We start from the raw sequence: 21,073 nt of genomic DNA on the forward strand, positions 1-21,073 counted from the left end.
AATAACAAAATATAAAACTGTTGCAGAGAAGCTTGTGTTTTCCTCTTGGACCCTGTCACTTATATTAAGAAGCCAACTCAGAACATGTCTGAGGGTCAACAGCACTTCATACACAGACAGACACAAACACACACACACTTTGTGGAACAGCTGCTCTGTCAGCGCATGTGACTGGAATATCAATCTGTCCGCCTTTTCTTCTCTCGTCACTATGGCAACAGCAAGTGCATGGTCATGGTTTCACATCTGCTTTGATCTTTGCGAGAAAATGGTTCCCGGCTCTGCAGCAGTCACAAGGTCACCTCTGACTGACACGCTGACTCACGCACACGACAGCTTTTATAAAGTTGTGCAACAGAAAGCTCAAATATTGTGAACAGACACTTGTGGGGATCGAACCATGACGTTTATCATGACCTGGCCATTTAGAGACAGTAAGTGAAATGCAGATCAGGCGACAGTAACAATAAAAGAAGCAGCTGCTGTATCTGGAAGAGGAAAATGAGGGAGATGACATTTGAATTGCAAATCATAACGGTCAGGAACTATGCAAATATTAAATGGAAGAGTTAATATAGAAATTACTCCCCACACGGACGAGACACAAGAGAGTTACTGAAGAAATAAACTGACAGACAGAAGAGTTGAGGCAAAAATGGTGAATAGGAACACAAGTCCTTATCCACTGAAACACACAGACAAAGACAAGACACCTGAGAGGAAGGCGAACTGCTTCTTGAGGTCAGGGGTGATGTCAGCAGCGTGGAGAGGGCTGCTGTCCAGCTCCATGATTTCATCTGAAATACAGAAGAAACAAAATGTATGAGACACATCAGAGCTGAAGATGAAGCTTCTCAGATCTGTTACATTATCACGTTGCTGCATGTCGTGTATACAAGCAGATATAAAACTTAAAAACACTTTTGAAGATGTGATATAACTATAGTTATATTAGTACTACCAGTACATTGAGGTTATTGGTGATCACAGGACCACTGGAGAACTCATGATGGTAATTTACCCCACTCACTATTTCATTACACTCTCTGTTGGACCCCTCACTAACTTGGCCCTCTACAGCTCTCTGCCCCCCCATTGACTCCCTTCGTAAGGATTAAAATAATCAGATTTAAGACTTATTCTCTCATTAGGAAATGGAGATCATGGTTATACCAGGACTCAAACTGGTAGTTGGACAACAGACACCCAATGGGCGAGGGGGGCAGGAGGGGAGGCTTTAGCAGTCTAGCCAGTAGCTTGTTGTCAAGCTGAGCTGAAGGAATTCTTACAGTGATATATTGAGGAAGCAGGTGAATACAATATTTTCCCCACTGTGGTATAATTCATTAGACAAAGCAGAAATAGGGAGATGCTACAAATAGAGAGTTTAGGTTATACAGATTAAAATCTGTCTGACTGCTGCTTGTGTTCAGGAATACTATACATTAAACTTAAATAATCTCCATGCAACATTCAGTGTATGTATCAAGAAGCTTCTGAATGAAAACTGGCCACAGTTCAATTTGGAGCATAAAAATCAATGCTGGAAATGTGACGACGTACAGTACTTTATTATTGGAATGAGATAGTACTGCTTTACTCTTTACTCTGTTTTATATTTAACAAGGTGAATACAACATATGATTCATTTCATTGTGCATCAGTATGAAAACATTGGGAAGATAAATTTTTTATCCTCCAGCAGTGAATAAAACTCATCATTCACATTCATTTCACTGGATTCGTGTCTCGTATCATCAAACGAAGCAAGCATGTGTTTAAAGTTCTGTTGTGTCAAGTCTCCTTGAACTAAACCGTCTGTTAAATGTCGATGTCGTAATGAAAAGCCTGAGGGAAACATCAGTGGGCACACTGCAGTCAAATGCTGCTGTGAGAAGTTACTTTGAAAAAGGAAACATATGTTTGAGGGAGCATTTTGACAAGGAAACACTGATGAGTTATTGTCATTTCACGAAGGCACCTAACCAATCCCAGTAAAGAAAATAAACCCCTCAGTTAAGGACCATTTTTAAAGATACCTGCATATTTTATATGTAGTTCCCAAAAAGGCTCTGTACGCATCATGGAAGCGAAGAGACCACATTGTAAGTCAGAGCAGAGACAGTTCGGTCATAAAAACACGAAGCTCTGCCCTCTTCAGTTCTCCATTACTTTTCTATTTCTGTATAAAAGCTTTTCTTGCTGAACAACATCCCCAGGGCTGGAGAGCTGCAGGTGTGATAACGTGTCTATTGTGCACAAACTCTCTTATGATACTGTACTTCAGATAAAAAATAAAGCTGCAGCCACATATGAAAATCATGGTAAGGAGGAGACTCTGAGGTCTGGAGCAGTCATATTACAGGAGGGAGTTTCTCACAGTCACAGACATTTCCTTCTGTAAATGTATGAAAGCAACAGTAAGAGCAATATTGACTTTTCTTCATAGTCTGACTGTTTGCTCTAGTTTCCTCACATAGTCTACAATGAGTCACTGTGCCACTGAAACACTGGAAAGGTTTTCCACTTTAGTCCATATCATCCTTCTGAATCATAAGTATCACTTAATTTTTTTGTAAATCTCATGATAATTATCAATCCAACAATTATATTATGCTTTACACAAGTTTAGGAAAAACACTCATTTTCCACTCATATTTTCATATGATCGAAGGTGGAGCATGAAAAATGGGAAAAGTCATACAATCCTTACTTTAAAGACATTTACAATTACAATCATATCAAAACAACTGAATACTAATAAGAAATAGATGAATACACATTTTAATCCCGAGAGCTTTTCCCTGTATGTCACTGTACCTGTTCTTGGAAACACAGCAAAGCGGTGACACTGGGCTCAGCCAAAGACACGTCTACCTAATCTTCACTGGAGGTGTCCATCACAGAATCTCACATTATATTCCTCTGTGTTATGCACTCTTTTTCCTTTATGTTAGTGTGCCTGTTTCCGTCTCTTCATTCACACTGAGCACTCCCTCTGAGTGCCGTTTAAACAAACCAAAAAGACTTGCTGTTGCTCTTTGTTTGAGAAGCAGTATCAGGTGACTTCAGCCTTAAGGTATTACTACTCTGACATTTATTAGCTGCCTCTCTCTCTAACACAAACGTCCTTGTACTGTATATCTTGTCTTTGTGGGGTTCTGTCTATGACATAGTGCTTTACCAGACCACAAAGCCTTAACTCTCTAACGACCAGTTCAAACTGTGGGGTCCAGCAGTATTTTGATGCCCACAGAGCACACTCTGAGGCAGCTATCTTTATGAGGGTTTTGCATTGAACTCCATTCAGTTTGACAAAACCCTTATCCCTAACCAAGAGCAATTCATGCATGACCGTAACCTTAACCAGGAACTCAGAAATGTCCTGAGAAGGTCAGTGTTTATGCTGGAAAAAGTCCCAAAGAGGTAAGAAAACACACACACTTGAATATCCGTTTTTGTGGGGATCTATCTTTGACGAAATGCATCCTCTGACCTCTAGACTAAAACTAAGTCTTAACTCTCCAACAGCCAGCTGCATTTTTATCCATATGCGGTCACAAAGCTGTCGAATCTACAAGTATAACACTCTTTGGGTCCTCCCCACACACACACAGACAGACACACGAGGACAGGACTGATTCAAGTTGGCCGTCTTGGTTTGCCCTCCTCTAAACCTTTTTCCACAGACCAGCTGGTGCCATGTCGGTTGTGTCAAAACAACATTAATCAAAAGGTTTTACCTAATCAGGACATTTAAAGGACCATACCGGTGTTTCTGCAGGTTTTCGGCTGTTGTACAGTGCAAATGTCTTACATTATGAATCGTTGTTGTACCATGAGCACTTCAACTTCTTTATTTAAAGTACCATGATAATTACGTATCAGGATCAAGTGATAGGGCATCAAAAAATGTAAGTACATCTGTCCCAAAGAAATAATTAAATGTAAGACTGCAGTTGCAAGCAGGAAAACAGTGAATAATCTTGCTGCCATTTTCTAAGATGCTCCACCATTTGAGAAAAGTCAGCCAACAAGTATTTGTGGCCTGTGTCGTCAAACTATCCACCCACACTCCCACCTACCCAGTATGGACATCTGAAAAGGGTTGTCTGAATCTGGTTGGTTCTTGCACTGAATATCTTGCTATTTAGCTGATGTGTTGTAGCAAGAACACAGAGTTTAAGCTTCAATGTTGTGTAGAAAACAGGAGGGAAAGGTGGTCTGCAATAAACAGACAGGAGCTACACATATTCTTAAACTTTCACCAGTTGGGTTTACATTTTACAACAGCCGGAGATCCATGAGGTTGATATTTAAATCTACAATGTCAAGGAATATGATAACATTCAGTGATTTGCATGTATTATACAAGAGTAGATAATTACATGAGCAGTTGCAAACCTTAAATTAACACCTTGTTAACCTGCTGTGACTGAAGGTGCTTTACAATCAACCTCACTTACTGTAAATCTATTCGTCTCCTCCTCCACTCACATTGCTTCTGTTTATGATACAGCACAAGCTCATGTATTATGAATTAAAAGCCTCCTTGTTGCTGGACAAACATTATCGATCGTGGACACATTCTCATGGACTGTGCCAGTGTTTGTCTTCAGAAAAATGATCTGTCAAACCCGTCTCTTCTATTATTACCTGACCTTCTGTATCCACCATCTCGTCAATTGATTGGATGGTTTGTAGATAACAGAGATTGATAAGGATATTGATTAGAAGCAAATGACCTACTGATATCTACTTTCGTCACATGAGACACAGCTTCCTTCTCTTCTTTTCATTGAGATTAACCTGAAGCAAGGGTGTGAGCACCGGTGGGGTTTCTCAACAGAAGCCAGGCGAGTGGGAATGAGACTGGATTTATGACCACATCTGTGATGTTTGTAACTTAGTAAAGCAGTGGAGCCACTCGCTGCCTGAGGTGTTTGGACACAAAGCTGAAACCGTCTGGTCACCTGCAGAGCACTAGCAGGAGCTGCCGCGCTCCTGGGGGATTCAAGTTCACACAGAAACCTCCATCAGTTTCCACTTTGTGACCCTGCCTCACTCAGCCGGCCACGCCTTGCCCCCAGCCAGTCCCACACGTATCAAATCAAACACACACCCCAACCCCCACCCGGGCCAGAGAGATGGAAGAGGCTATTGTGTTACTGAAAAACCCCCTCCTGAAAGATGTCAGATTTGAGTTTCAGTCGCATCTCAGTCACTGTAGTTTTCTTCTTGTACTCCTTCCAAACAACCAGTCATCATTCACACAGTATTATACAACTTAAATGTCCCCCAGGCCATCTGGAAGAAGGAGAGGAAGAGACAGTATCAGATGCTACTGTTTCTCCAACAAAAGCACAAGACAGTGAAACCACTCAAGTGTCTTTCCCGTCTCTTTTCCTTCAACGTTTACTGATCAATGTGAGTATCAGTGACGTCACGATTATCTAATGAGAGTTCAGGGAGGAATGTGAAAGAAATCATGTCTCTGAGGTGGTTTAACTGAAACTTAGACTGGTTCCATCCTCTCAAGGTAAATAAGAATCATGAAGCTCATTGAGAATAACAGCTTAACATACTGCAACTCACATGTGCCTGTATTGTGTTACAATAAACTAGAAAGTCGCTCAGTAGAGTGCACATATCCACCAAGGCCCAAAAGTCCTTTAAATTTAATCTGCACACACTCAAAGATAGTTTACTAAATGTGCCAGATCCATGAATTATTCCCAGGGAAACTGATGAAAACGTTGCAAAACAATTACAATGCATAGTCTGTAATTCTGCTAATTATAAAATACACACCCTGAACATAAACTAATTCCAACGTTCAAACACACACCACCAGCTGGATGAGGCGCTAATGTTCTTTAAAAGGCTTAAAGATGGGGATTAGTGTCCACTCACGTTTATGTTTGTGGGTGACAAGTCAAACATTAGTGGGTCACAGTCACACACCTGGACCGCCTGCCACTAATACACAGATTAAAACTAGAGCAGAAGCCTGGGCCTGAAAAGACCAAAACACACACGTAAGGAAAAACATCTAAACTGAAGGGAGCAGGTTATTAAAATGTTAATTAATGTTTAAGAAAGAAACTTCTCTAGTTAGATTGCTTGTGTCTTCACTGTCTTTAGATAAGAAATTGAAAATCTGTGATTCACTCTCAGACAGATCATAGTTGGGAAAGGAACTGAGGAAGCCAAAAAAAAGTGGGGGAGGGCAACAAGTAGAAATAAGGGGCTTACAGTCATGGCCATGGTGGAGGAGGTGTGACAGAGATAAAGCATTAAATAGCATTGAGTGGTAACAATGAGTTTGTATAATATAATGAAGGAAGGCGAGGGGTAAGAGGATTCAGATGAAGGTTGAAATACAAAAACAATGGTGGTGACCTAACAAACAAATCAAGAAAGGTGGGAGGCTACACAGAAGAAAAAAAAAAATCAACCATTCATGAAAATAAGTGCATGTTTAAAAACAGACAAATGGTTCTAATCTTCTGTTACATCTAATTTCAACAGAACTTATTTCATCAGCATTATTTACCCACGGTTCCGTCTGAATACAATATAGAAAGACATCACTGTTGATTTTTATTAGCATCCGCTTCCTTTGTGAGTTTCCTCTTTTAGCTGTGGTAGAATTCAACAGGCAAAAAGACAGATATTGCTGAAATTCAATTCCAGATTTCAACCACATAAAAGGAACAATTGGCAAATGCAGCTTTTATCCACAAAGGTGGAGATGACAGAAGAGAAGTGGAACATGTGCTGATGACAGCCCCAAACTGTTAATAGGGAAAAACTGCAAAAAAATAGAGTCTGGTGATAGAAAAACAAAGGAATAATTATCATGTGAGACAGAGAAAAACAGAATAAGATAAAGAAATAATTTGATTTTTGACACCTACCATGCAGCCATCTGCAGTAACGTGAAAATCTGTAGTATCTTTCCACCTCCTCCAGAGAAATCCGCACATGACCCCCACTCTCCTCTGCTGACCACGAACACACACCTAACACTCCCTGTGTATCTTTCACCCCTTCGGTCTGATCACCAGTCCTTCCACTTTTAACTTTATTTGACTCAGAGTCAGCTTCCATCTCTCCTTCCTCTTGAGTTTGACTCCCGACATCTTCTCCTGTGCGTCCCTCTCTTCGCTCCTCATCCTCTATGTGTCCTGTCACCAAAAACCAGTCCAGCTCCTCCGTGTCTGAACATTCATCAGAACCTCCACTCACCCATCCCGCTTCACTCAGCTCTGGATCTGCTTGAATGTAAAACCCGGAGTCTAACTCGACCTCCACATCCTTCTCCATCAAGACGCCTGAATCTGCCACTTGCTCTCCTCCCATCCTGCAGGCTACCTTTAGTTCACTCCTCATCCACAACACTGGTTCCATGCAGTTTCGCAAAAAGCTATCAGAAGATCTATTTCACTTTCATTCTGACTCAGACTCTCCCTTACATTGCACATTCAGCCCGTCGCTCTCTGACAGGTGCTATACAGCCTGCAGGACGTCACTCAGTGACTGTGAGGACTTACCATTGCAACCTCAGGTTACTTTGCCTGTAGACAAAAGCTACAGTGTAAAACTCAACCCCACCCTCCCTGCTTGCCTGACTGACTGCCCTTACCCCTCCCTGAAAGGACAATTACCTGACCCCTCCTGGCTCAATAGCAATGCCTCTAACCTGCTAATGTGTGACTGAGCCTGACTCCATGATATAAAGGACCCAGAAAGTCCAAATGTGAAGTTTTTAGTTAGGTCATGCTACTGTATGTCGTGTCACAGTGGTTAGGAAGGTGCAGCAGCTCCATGGGCTCATTTACCTACACTAACAAAACCCAGGCCGCCTCATCTGCCTTATCTCAGGATATGTGGACCAAAAGTACAAAGCCTCCATTCTGACCAACCCATTCAAACACTGCCTGCATCCCCATGTAACCATTCACAGACTGCATCCATTCAAAGCCTCTATTCTTGTTTAGACCACTCAAAAGACCCCATTCTTACAAACTTACTGAAAGACCTAATTCTAATGAGAACTCTCAAAGACAGACACTGTTTCTTAACAGAATGTGGCAATTTAGATTCCAATTCAATGAGATGTGCAAAAGATAGATTTCAGTCCAAAGGAGCCAAGAGATACTGCTCTGTGCCCAAATCATAAAGAAGTTCAGTGGTGCAAAAAAGTCTGAGCAAGGCATTTTTGTGTTGAGTGTGTGTGTGTGTGTATCAGTGTTTACTCTACGACCAAAGTTATGCTTGAGGTTATCAGTGCCATAAACCTTGAAAGAGAACTGCACAACTTAAAGTGAACCAACAAAGGGACAAACTGACACATTAACTCACAGCTCTACTCTGTTAGACAAACTTTATAGTTCTATCACTGACAGCTCCACTGACAACAGCAACATGAGCTCTCAGTGGTTTCCAAGCTACCAAATGTGTTTATTTGAAATTAATTATTAATAAGTCCTCAAATCGAGCCACTTTATATAGCCCCAAAGTTTGTCTCTATGAGAATTGAGGGACACACTATACTCTCTGTGTTTAGACTCTCAGTTCAGTAAATAAAAGCACAATCTGTAAGAGGATGGAAGAGAAAGAGGTTTGACTCCACCGACTTCAGAGGTCAGTAGTTGGAGTAGTAGCTTTGCAAAAATAAATGTACTAATATGACACATGCTCTGTAATTTTTTACAGATTTAAGTATTAGCATTAAGAGCCAACTTGATTCAGAATCATTTGAATAAAAAATAGACAAGTTAATGTTCTTTAGATTGTTAAGAATCAGTAGGAGGAAGTTTTCTGTGTGTAACTTACAAATTAAACAAACATATTATACTATCCTGAAAAGATTTAACACATAAGATGGGTCCCTATTATCCCAGATCTGTGTCTAAAACCAAACAACTAAAGAGTGAACAACAAGATTCCGCTCATTTGAACTCTCTGTACCACTAATGACCTTAACAGAGCTGCAGAGGAAAGGAAAAGAAAACTCTCCCTGAAACTACACGGCTGAAGGTACAACCATCAGGACAGCATTCCTATATGTGCATGAAAGCCAGAACACACACGTGCAGTGTATACACTCAATCCATTAGAGCCAGGTATAGAAAAAGCTTGGATCAAATACACAAGGACAGAATAAACATAAATAACAGAGGATGACCTCAGTGAAGAATGAAGCTGCGTCACAGAAACCAAAAACAATGCTATGGACATCTAATGATCTCACTGCGCATTATGTTGTAGCTTACATATGCACAAATTCACATGCAGACACAGTCAGCTTGTCCTACAATAGAACAAGAGTCATCAGGAGACGGTATGACCCCCCCCCCCAACCCCCGCCAAACATCAAAACTCACCATTAACTACTTGATTACCATAGTTGTGAAGTTTTATGAAAAAAAAGTCCAAATAGTTTTCAGGTTCTGCTCCAGAAACAAAAGAAATGACACACGGATGAATGGAGGGACGGACACACTGATCACCATACCTCCCCTGCATTATATGCGCAGGATAAAAATAAACAAGTAGCCTTCTCATAAAGACAAATACGACATCCATACGTCTCCTGACTCACGTGGCTTCAGCGGGACCATCTGCATCCCGCTATCCCATTGAGAAGCTCTCCTCTTGGCTTTCTTCACCATGCTTTTTTCCTTGTATGTTAGAAAGATCAGGGAGAGTCCTTTCCTATGCAGTGGCAAAACCAAGGTCTCTGAGTGGCAACAATCTGCCTGTGAGGACATCAACTTGCAAACTCAGCAACTTTACATCAGCAGTTCCTACTCCTTTGCACCAGCTTGCCTGCTGGTAAGTTGCTGCGTCCACCGATTTCTGCATTTGCTGAAAATTGCTGTTACTGCTCCAGCAAAAAAATGTGAAGGCAGCCGCTGGGATGTGTATGTTGGAAACTGGGGAGGTTGTTTAAGCTGCGCAGCCACGCACTCGCACACACAGTCACAAACTGTTATACACACAAAGAAAGACACAGAAACAGCCCAGTGGGGAGCAAGGGAAGCCCACAGGAAACAGTGTGAAGGTCTGGGCATCATGCCCTGCAGAACTCTGGCCAGTGCTCAGTCAGGAAAATAACACACACACACACACACACAGATGTAAGCTAATGCACATGTTATCGCATATAGAACTTTCCAAAGCTTTAAAAAAGTTGCAAAAAGTGCAAACATTCACTCTCTCACACGATGCCATCTCCTCTTACCATCCCAGTAGCTCCAGGAGTTCTTCCTGCTGGCAGGGCTAAAAGGGAAAGGAGTGCCCAGTCCAGAGATGTCCAAGTTCTGGATGAGATGACTGAGCCGGTTCATGAGCCGGTACGACGCCTCACCACCCTCCCGCAGAAACTCATGCAGAGACATGAGAGCTGGCTGCTGGTCTCACACACTCAAACAAACTGTCATCAAGAGAGACCCCACGCTAATAAAATCCAAAATGAAGTTCCCCAATGCAGGCATGGGAAGGATCCTTTTTTTGTTGCAATGTTCCAGAGCACTCAGGATCAAGCAGACATGCTCTCACATGCATCCTGTGAGGAGTTGTCTGCATTGGCTAAATATAAGACAAGTCCAGGGTCCTCTGCAGAGCCTCATGGGGACTTCAGGAAACAGCACAGTGCAAAGCGAGTTGAACCAAAAAGAGCTGAGTCACTGTCTGCAGAACCTCTGAAGCAAACACTGTTAACACTGGAGTTGAGAATACACTCCTCTCTCCACAAACACACACACTCTGGTGCACACCTCGTCGACAGTGCAACTATTAACAACTCAGAGCAGCCCAGGTTTCCAAGGAAGGATGAGAGGGGAGGAGGGTAGTAGGGAGCAGGAGCAGAGGGCAGCCGGTGGAGCACAAATCCCCTTCTGCTGCTGAGGCTAATTATATTCCCCCACTCCTTCACTAATCTGCCTTTTCTGTCCCTCCTTCCATCTTCCCAGATTCTTCCCCGTATTCAGTCCTGAAGATGCAAAACCCATAAAAAACACTGCACAGGTAGAAATTGCAAGTCATTATCAATAAATTGCAATAAAAGAATTGTGTTGTGCATGGACAGCTCTGGGTGTGTTGTTGTGCAATATGTGGTCAGTACTTGAGGTGGACGAACAAACTGAGGGTCACCTTTAAAAGGCTTCTTGAACAAGGGTTTGTGTGTGTGTGTGTGTGGGTTTGTGTTTGTGTTTGTGTGTGTGTGTGGTAATAGCTGGCAAGCAAAAAGGCAGCTTGCTGTTTATAGGCTTAGAGTAAGAATGAGAGCGGGGCTGCACTCTCACACATACTGATGAGACCTGCATGGGACAAGATGCAAAACATCAGCTTCCTATTGAATGACATTTACCCCTCCCCTCTATCCGTCCATCACCCCCCTATGTTTTTTTCCAGTTCCCCTCTTAATAAGGTCGGATGCTTCCTGTAGAGACAAACAGACACATGCACACATGGCTCAAACACCTGTCTTCTTCTCCTCACAAGTTACCATTAAGGCTCATACATAATGCATTAATACCTGTGGCTGACGCTAATGAAATACACAAAGGACTTCAAATACAATAAACAAGAGTCTACAAGCAAGTGGCTCTGTGAGCATGTAAATTGGAACGACGGTACTTTGAGCTAAATGTTATTATCAGCTGACAAAATTCAGTGAAATGAATCTGGGATATTATGCTTCATTTAGGTTGGAGGAGATCAAATTCACCCTGAGCGTCAAAGTGACCCCTTAAAAAGCCATTGTTGTATTTCTATTGACAAACACTGAAAACAAATAAAAACATACAATAGATAAGAATTGAAAGCAGAAAATTACAGGTAGCTTTTAACATAAAGCTCAGGAATCTCTCTACAGGCATTAAACTTCTTATAGGATAAAAAACAATAGGTTGTGACTAGTTAACTATAATAACTATGTTTTACTGCTGGAGCTGCCTGGCTCAGTCGACTTGTGTCTCTGACTGTAGCTGCCTAGCTGGAGACTAATGGTGAGCTGCTGTATCCATCTGGCACCTGCTCTGCCTTCAGGGTGAATGGCACAGCTCACCCACTGCAGCTGAATGAACCTCTGACCTCTAACTTACAAGGCACCTGATAGTCACTTTAACAATAAAGTCTCACATATGATCTGGTCATCTGATAACCAAGCGTCCTTTGTGTGCTTTCCATCAAACCAATACAAATAAGAATCATATGATCAATAAAGAATGCTGCGCTGAAATCGTATATAATTATTGACAGTTATGTCTGTGACAGAAGACATTGCATTGACTTCTATTCATTTCTTTGCAACTTATTGCTTAACGTTCATTAGTGTTTCTGTATCCCTTACCTTAAAACATGCCTTTACCATCAAACGTAATGATTTACATACAGCACGGTGTGGTTCACAATAGTCACAGCAGCTCAAAACCTCTAAACCACAACATATGTGACTATAACTACACGATAAGGAGGATCATCAGCTGCAGATGAACACACTGCTGTTAAAAAGCTGAGACCTGTGACGCACTGAGCTTGATGTGTCCCTTCAAATCAACAGGAAGTAGGTCAAAGAGAGTGGAGGAGAGGAAAGGCCGTCTGTGATTGGAGCTGCAAGTAACAGTTACTTTCAAATCTGACAAACTTACTGTGGTTTTTCTTTTTCAATTTACTGATGAGATATAAACCCCCTATAGAATAAAATTACAATCAGAGGTTAGTAGAACTTAATGTGCATAATTTTTCATGTCATGGCTAATGATATCATATGTATATCATTAGTCATGCTAATGGCATGACTACGGAGGGCAATGTCACCTAGTAGGTCACACCCCTGTTGGATGGATTGCCATGAAATTCAGCACAGACACTAAAGGTTCCCAGGTGACGTATCCCACTGACTGTAGCAATCTTTTCACTTTGCCTCCACAATAAAAGGTGGAGATTTAACTGCCATTATACTTGGTACAATCATTCATATTCCCTTCTGGGTGAATTGTAATAACTTTGGTAATTCATTAATTGTTCATCTAGGTTTGATAGCAACATCTTATGATGAATCATGTTCAGAATGTATACTCCCTCATATCAATCCCAAAAATGCAGATCGGTCAGGCTCTTTTTTAGCATGTTAACATGGATGTTAGCACAGCAACATGCTAAACTAGAATATGGTAAATATTGTAACTGTTAGTCTTGTTTCTATCCTTCTGTTATAAACCTCAGTTTGTTTTTTTTATTTGCAGTTAAATGAAATGCAAACATGTATCCATCACCTGAGTTATGTTTGTGCTAAAGCTCGAAATAAGCTCATTGTGCTATGTATCACTGCCCCGCGTTGACTGGGTGATTAGGATGGAAGGACAGGATCACTGCACCTGCAGATGATTTGTTTGATTTTGAGGATACTGCATGTCCTCTCATGTTACATGCACAGCTCAGATAATCCCACAAGATGTGTCTGTAACTGTCTCTCAGGGGAGAAGGAAAAAAAAAAAACTCTGTTCTCTGTTTTCTGCATTTTAACGACACCTTCAACACATTCGAAGGGGAGGGAGTAATTCAACAGATTAGACAATGCTAAATCCTTTTCATCGTCACTTGACTTTCTTTCCCTGGATCTCTCTTGTTCCTCGGACTCTCTTCCTCTCTGCTGTCTTCTGTGATCAGCCTTAGACTCTCATCTCTGAGCCAATTACAGCTCTCATCCCCCTGCCACGGCAAACTCCTGTCACACTGCCTTATAAACAGAATGCTGACCAGGACTGCAAACGTTAAGTATACACTGAAATGTCTGCGCATGGAAAGAGCAAGCTATGACTTTTGTTTTCCATTTTGTTTAAGCATGTTTGTAGTGGAGCTGTGAAGCAAGTAAATCACCTGCAGATCTGTAGTCTGAGCATTTTCATTCTGCTAGCTTGGGTTAAGCTATGTCCCCCTCCTTCCTCATGCCCACCCACTCACTCCTGTCTTTCTTTTACCATCTGAGAAGGAAAGAATTGAACTAGAGCCCACCATGTTGTATTAATGATGCATCCGTTTAAAATCAAGTAAAATGGGAAATCTGGGGTACAATACTGACTAAGAATTATTCCTTCTCATTCCACATACTGTACATATACATACACACAGTTGCGAGAAATACAGCTAAAGAAGAGTCACTAAATGAGCAGCCATGGCTTCTCTTAACTAGGTAAACAGAAAATGAGTGGATTATAGATCAAAAGAGAAGAGAAGCAGACATCAGTAGTGACACATGCAGCAGCGACATCAGGTCATCACATCTACAGCCTAGTGTCATGTAAAAAAAACAACGGTTCAGAAATAGAATTAGCTGGATTTAAAAGCCCAAAACGTTTTTTTTTTCTGCTGAGCTCTTCTAGTTTGTATGTAAGGACATTGACAGATCCACAAAAACACACTGTAGCTTGTAGCATGACTACCTGCAGGTGACAAGACTATGTTAAGTATCAAGCTGTCCATTAATACAGAGGTGTGGCAATCATATATAGATCACTGTTTCTCCTATGTCTGCTCTTAACACTTTTTTCTGATCATATACTAAATATTGTAACTGGTACAGAGGAAAAAGAATCAGTGAGGTAATGTATTAGAACACAAATCAACCTGTCTGCCGCTTGTGTTTTTTTGCATATAAGCAAAATTTCTGAGTATTGATTACATTTGAAATTCAATTTCTCTTTTCCATCATAATAATAATAACAATGTTTACATATAATGATTGGAAATACAGAATTTCATCTCCTGTCCTCACAACATCATGTAATGCTTCTCTCTCTTGTGGGATCAAATGAAATGGGTAAATATCACATTTCCAATCGTAAGAATGAGCAGGTCGACACAAAAACACTGGCCTGAGGCAGAAACACCCAGAGCAACAGCACATTACACCTGGTTTGATTTTCTGCAGAAACAACGCTTCATAGATTGTTGACGTGATAATTCTGCATCAAGAATCCGCTGTACTGTGTTGTGTGTGTGTGTCACCCACCTATGCTTTGGGTGACAGTCCTCAGTCTCTCCAGCAGCTCCCCCAGGGCCATCTCCTCCGTTTTCATCCACAGGATCATCCTCCAGAGGGACAGTGGAAGACCAGCTGCCCAGCCGATAGACACTTTAACGGGAAGAAGAGACAGCTTGCCTGCTTTTACCGGAGCTTCAGAGAGCGGATGATGGTGGAAGAGGATGGGAGATGGGGACCGCTGCAGTGACAAGCCCAGCTAAGCAGAAGGAGAGAGAGGGAGGCAGCAGGGTGAAATAGCCAAGGATGTGCGAGCCTGGCTGCAGTCTTGTTTAAAGAGAAGACGAGAGAGATTCAAGAAGCAGGGGGTGTGTGCAGCTCGGGATGCTTGTGGGAAGATGGAGAGGATGCGGCAGAGAGTGAGTGAGAGTGAGTGATGCTAAGGCAGCTACGGCTGCGACAGCTTAGCTGCAGAGTCGAGTCCTCCAGAGAGGGGTGCAGAACACAGGATGCCAGCAGTAGAGATGGCAGCCTCATTCGCACACATGCATGCTTGGGCTTCAGCACTCATGATAGTGCAAACCCGTGCGAACCCTGCAGACAGAGAGGGGGAGGGGAAGTGAAGGTCAGCAGTGCAGTTTAACACAAACAACTGATACAACAGCGACACCCAGAGTTGAGGAAAGGTATAACAGCTGTGTCATGAAACAAACAGTACACCTACTGTTCAACATGGGTTATGGAGCATTGCCACCATGTGATCAAACAGGGTTATGACAGAAATGTCTGTAGTTTTTCATAAATGTGAATATTTCTGTTGCATTTGTCCGACACTACAATTCATGGGTCTTGAAGAATGTTGAATGAATGTTTATGCCCCTTTGGTACAAGCTTTTAACTTGCTCACACAATATTTATAATTCTTCTGCATGATAAACATAAAGCAATATATAGTAATGTGTGTCATCAGTAACCATTACAAAATACATAACATTATTTATGCATCCACTAAAGCAACCAATATGAGAATCCTATTTATTGAAAACTGTTTACATACAGGAAAACCAAGACATACAATTACATTTAAACAATTGTAAGGGAGCCTCAAAAGTCCTAAAGGTGACATTTCTTTATCTTGTGTGCACAAGTAATGTTAAAAAAAGGTATTTTGACTTTCAAGACATTAAGAGCTATGCTAAGTTATGCTAACCTACACGTTAAACTCTTTTTGTGGATCCAGACTGACTCAAATGGAATATGAAAATAAAAGAAACAGGTTGAAATGCAGAAAGAAGTGAACTCACCAGATCTCCATGATTCCCTGCTCTTCTGACATTAGCCATGTTAGCTATGTCTAAAAAGTTAAAAGAAAAGAATAAAACGATATATTTGGTTGTGCTGAATTGATTTTAGTAACTTTTTAAAAACCTTTCCATTGTGAGTGTGACAGCTAATGATAAATATGAGGGAACCTTCTATATCTGATTGAAAGAAGAAGATTAGCAGTGTTGTGCTAGTTCACACATAAAAAGAAGGAGTTGGAAGGAGCCTCTTAATTGTTTTCTTATAATTAATTGTATTTATCATTAGTTTATACAGTTCAAACTGTTTCTGAATTTTTCTTTATCAATTAGTGGATTATTTTCTTACCTCAACATCTCCTTCCTGCACAAACTGCTCGTGTCACGTCCCATTTTCAGGAAGGTCGCCTTTTATTTTGAAATCACTCTGACGTGCTCTAATTATGATGCTTCATACGCCCGTGACGTAATGTTTGGAGAAAATGCGCACCAATGATGATTACATGATCTGATGCCTGTTGTTCATTTGCAGTCATCAATGATTTATTATGAATAGATGAAGATGTGTTTCCTTGCGGTTATTCAGATCTGTCAATATGTCTGAGTTCGTTAAAATGTGGAAAACTCCCAAACTGTCCAACTCCGTCGAATAGAGCCTTGATTCACCTTTAATTAACACCTGTCTTGTATATAATACACTTTAAGTGGTTGAATATAACTTAATTTGATGTATTTGTAAAAAAAAAAAAAAACCCAACTCAAATTATGTCCATTCAAAAATAAAATAATAAGAAAAGGATTTAAAACTCACCTTAAAGTTGAACACCTGAGTGAAGTCAGTGAAAGAAGTTGAAAGTTCTGATCTGCCAGTTAGTGATTCCTCTGTTGAAAGATTCAAAGTTAGCTCTTTAGTCTAAAGGCTGATGGGAACATTTCACATTCCACATAAAAATCAATCTCTATCGTCTAAATCCAGAGAAGTTGAATATATGAAATATGTAAAATACAAGAGTCCCTGCTATCATGACTTCTGCTCCTCCGTAGGCGGAACGAATCAAAAAGTGTTAAAAGGAAATTATTGTGAAATTTTTTTGGGGGGGAATTCAATGGCCGAGGGCAATACATTAAACTGTTTATATTCTGTTTCACTTTTATATGTAATTTCTTTTTTAATTGTATTTTATACTTCCTTGCTCTTATATTGCATGTTTACTTATTTATTACTTTTTATAATTGGTGAAAATGTAAAAACTAAAATGCCTGAGCTTGAAATGTTTAAGAAAGTATTAGATGAGTCCTTTGTGTGGATAAATGCCAAAAACAAGTTCTTTCTTGGACCATGTTCCATCCTTGCACCACGTGAAACATGCTCACAAACAAACAACAAACAAAATCAAGACAATACCAGTTAATCAACGTTTATACAACAGAATCAGGGGACAAGAGTTTTTTCTCTGTCTTTATTACAAGCAGAATGACAATACAGTGCTTTGCCCTCATTTGCTACAGACAGGCTGGCAAAAAAGTCAACAAGTGAACTTTTAAAATCTGTATCCCCGCCCCCCACCCCCCCGCACAAAAAAAGTAATATCTCAAAACCTGTTTAGTAATACAAACAGTGCTGTACTGAGGGTATGATATGAAGCGTGCTGCTCAGAGCACCGAAGTCAATGTTTCAGACCTTTGCCAAGCTCAGGAGTTACGGGACGAGCACCTGCTCTTGTGCTGATGGACTTAGAAAAGCAGTTTGACATTCTGATCAGCAGTTAGAAGGCTGGTGTGATAAACCCATTCCATGTCAAGTCATTTGGTCACTTTTTCTCTTTCCCTCTCTCTCCCCCACTACAATCTTCTTAGAAAAATAACTTGTGAGGAATAATATAAACCCCAGTCGACGGACAGTAGACCTTGTTTTCAGGGGGAAACGGATCTCTTCTAGAACAAAGTGCAGTGTGTAGACCTATTGGTAAATCTCTAATAAATCATATACGTATGCTCTCATTTTGGTTACAAACTTAAACACACATTCTAATGGAGTTAAAATACAGTTCTTCTCTCTGGGATACAAAAGTAGCAAAAGAAATTTCCACAATGGACAACACAAAAATGACAAGAAGTGAAAAAACTGAGCTGCGGACGATCTACCTAAAAAAAAAAACAGTGTGTGAAGAATGACTACAAAGGGCTCCCCATCACGTCATTAAAGTACAGTGACACTGCATAACAAGTACAAAGGCCTTTCCTTGAAAACAACTGAGGTCAGGATGTTGAGCCACAGCGGGTCAAAAAATCACTTGCGGAGGTTTGAGTGAGAAAAACTCCAGACTCCTCCAGCCGAACTGATAAATCATCAAAAATACAGAATCTATAAATGTTGGCAGATGTGTGATGTGTATGAAAATAAACTGTATAAACAACATACAAAAATGCTTCGGAATCTGACATTCAAGACTTCACGAGTCCGGTCACTCGCGATGCAACGACGACAGATATGCTTTGGAAAAAAGAGGACTTCAGATGTTAGAAATGCAGAAAAGAGGTTCATCCATAATGAGCTACAATCTTCCGCTGGAGGACATGATGGACAAATCAGTTCCAACATTCGCACTGATTTGATTGTGGCATCGCTGATTCAAGTGTCCAACATGACAACAGACCATATTTACAACCCTTCTCTGTAGAATACATATCAAAAGATTTTTTAAGTTACATCCATACATAAACAGTGAGTGCCATCAATAATTTTAGAATACAGAAAACAAACTCATGGATTAATGCAACACAGGGAAAGGTAAAAAACCTTCATATCATAATTTGACTACAGGACATTCTTACTTAAGTTTTGCATTACACCCAGCATGGCAGCAAACGCACGAGCACAATGCAACAGAGAGGAGTGGCAAGACATCATAAATAAAAACTAAACGACTGCTGCTGTTACCCTTCATGGCCACGTGGGGGCGCGTGTAGGTACAGTGTGCTCATTATTTCGGAGGAAACTGTTTGAGATGAGCGATGATGTCTTGGACGAAGGAGGACAAGGGACCGGCATGCAGCAGAGATCCGACATGCGACAGTGGCAGAAGAGAAAGGAAACGAAGTGTGACGCTATCGTGAGGGTAAAAGAAAAGGAGGAAGAGGAACAGGCGCAGTGTACCAGACATATATGCCCTCTAGACCTCCTCGCTCTCTCCAGACATGCTTACAATGACCTAGAAATATAATCCACTGAAAATCTATGAATTAAGGCAGGGCGGCGAGAATACTGCACATCCCTCTTCAGATTTTCCCCATTTCTCTCCTCCAGCTGATGTGTGTGTGTAAGGCTTAGTAATATAATACACCACGTTTGCTTCTATTTTTTTGTTTTTAAAACACATTTCTCCTTTGGCTCCTAGCCTGCTGCAGTGTGGTTACCTGTAAGGCAAAGGTGTGTCACATACAAACGTAGAAGAACAGGCAAATTCATGCATACACTCTCGCACATGCACACGCACGCACACCTAAAGGGCTGAGCTTGACGGCTTCCCCCCTTGACTTGGCCAGACCACGGAACTGTACATAAATGTTTTCAAATGCAAAAAAAGAAAGGACACAAAGGTGGAGGAACAGGCAAGAACGTGGGACCGAAAATGAGGACAAGGACTAAAATGAGGACGAGGAGTAAAATGGGTCCACCTGCTGACATGCGGAAACAGGACAGTTACATAGTGCAAGAAACAATGCACATTCGCACGTGGTTCCCCTTCTGTTCTTAGACTTATTCAAGTAAGAGTTTGAGCAGGGACTTTGATGAGACTAAGACAGGGACAGGGAAACGAAAAGGATGAGGATGAGGAGTCAGGAGGAGAATATCTAAAGGGTTGTTCACTCAGGTGCATCCCCGTAAATGCACATGGTGAACTCAGCATGGAGCGTCCATGCTTCTGATGCACGTGAACATGTTCTATAAATCCTTGATCCTGAAGAGCAGATCTTGGTTGCATGTGCTACACGCTGCATGTTTTAGCCCACAAGATTCTGACTTCGGAGTTTGCATTCCAGTTCACACAGAGGTCTCGGGCCCTGGAGCGCAGAAGGCGAATCCTGCCCCTGAGAGACGTAGCATGTAGGGGCTGAGGGAGCACAAGTCTGCCCGGCCCCCTTCTGCCAAGTGGGCCAGTAGTTTCTGGGGCAGGGGATCGGACGTGTGTAGCGACAGCGTCTCCGCAGCACCAAGGTGGAGGTGAGAGGAGTCCATGCTCGTGCCTTTGTAGGATCGACGGGAGGAGTGTGGAGTCGACTCGGCCACGCCGCCCAGCGAAAGCCTCTCTTGCCCCTACAGAGAAGAGAGAGGGAGGATGTGAGATCATGAGACAATTAAAAACAGAGGAAATGAAATAAAAACTAGAAGAGAAACAGGCAGATCAAACCAATGATGTTGTCAGAGAGGAAAGGTGCGAGACGGCTTGATGCATGAGAGTGAAAAACTGGGTTATAATCAGAAGGTAGAGGTTTGTTTTATTCATCCAGATGTTTGGTTTGATGATTAATGAACACATGCAATGGATCAAATTCAATTTGTTCAAAGAGTTTAAAGATTATTGTTTTTAGAAACCCTCTGAAAATTCCCATCATGATTAATTGTCATGTTAGATTAAGTATGCTTGAGACACTAACACAAAATCTGCACTGTCAATTTCACCCTCCAACACTAGATGTCATCAGTGGTCCTTATAGTCCTAGATAAAACAGTATATAGATTTGCTGAGATCATCAATACCAACCAAACATCCAT

The 21,073-nt window shown here is 41.3% G+C and overlaps 2 protein-coding genes across 14 annotated transcripts in view; both read right to left on the reverse strand.

Moving 5' to 3' along the window:
• The window catches only part of mcf2lb (mcf.2 cell line derived transforming sequence-like b), a 34,863-nt gene extending 19,274 nt beyond the window's left edge, over window positions 1-15,589 (reverse strand). The window contains exons 1-2 of one of the 8 annotated variants that reach the window (XM_069533157.1): window positions 15,026-15,589; window positions 714-797 (exon numbers count right to left, since the gene is read on the reverse strand). In XM_069533157.1, the coding sequence (XP_069389258.1) occupies window positions 714-797; window positions 15,026-15,104 (163 nt within the window). In that variant the 5' untranslated portion in view covers window positions 15,105-15,589. Of the gene's footprint in view, window positions 1-713; window positions 798-2,820; window positions 2,978-6,920; window positions 7,514-9,610; window positions 9,995-10,252; window positions 10,867-15,025 lie in introns of those variants that run through there. The other 7 variants (XM_020100744.2, XM_020100745.2, XM_069533156.1 and 4 more) reach the window with 7 other exon arrangements.
• Window positions 15,590-17,708: 2,119 nt separating this feature from the next.
• The window catches only part of LOC109637918 (phospholipid-transporting ATPase IH-like), a 32,038-nt gene continuing 28,673 nt past the window's right edge, over window positions 17,709-21,073 (reverse strand). For 3 of the 6 annotated variants that reach the window (XM_069533113.1, XM_069533110.1, XM_069533111.1), the window contains one exon: window positions 20,477-20,614. Coding sequence is in view for 2 of the 6 variants with exons in the window: in XM_069533108.1 (XP_069389209.1) it covers window positions 20,342-20,614 (273 nt within the window). In the remaining 4 variants the exon portion in view is untranslated. Of the gene's footprint in view, window positions 20,615-21,073 lie in introns of all 6 variants that reach the window. The other 3 variants (XM_069533108.1, XM_069533107.1, XM_069533109.1) reach the window with 2 other exon arrangements.

This window comes from Paralichthys olivaceus, chromosome 10 (genome assembly GCF_024713975.1).
Source record: "Paralichthys olivaceus isolate ysfri-2021 chromosome 10, ASM2471397v2, whole genome shotgun sequence".
Classification (NCBI taxonomy): domain Eukaryota; kingdom Metazoa; phylum Chordata; class Actinopteri; order Pleuronectiformes; family Paralichthyidae; genus Paralichthys; species Paralichthys olivaceus.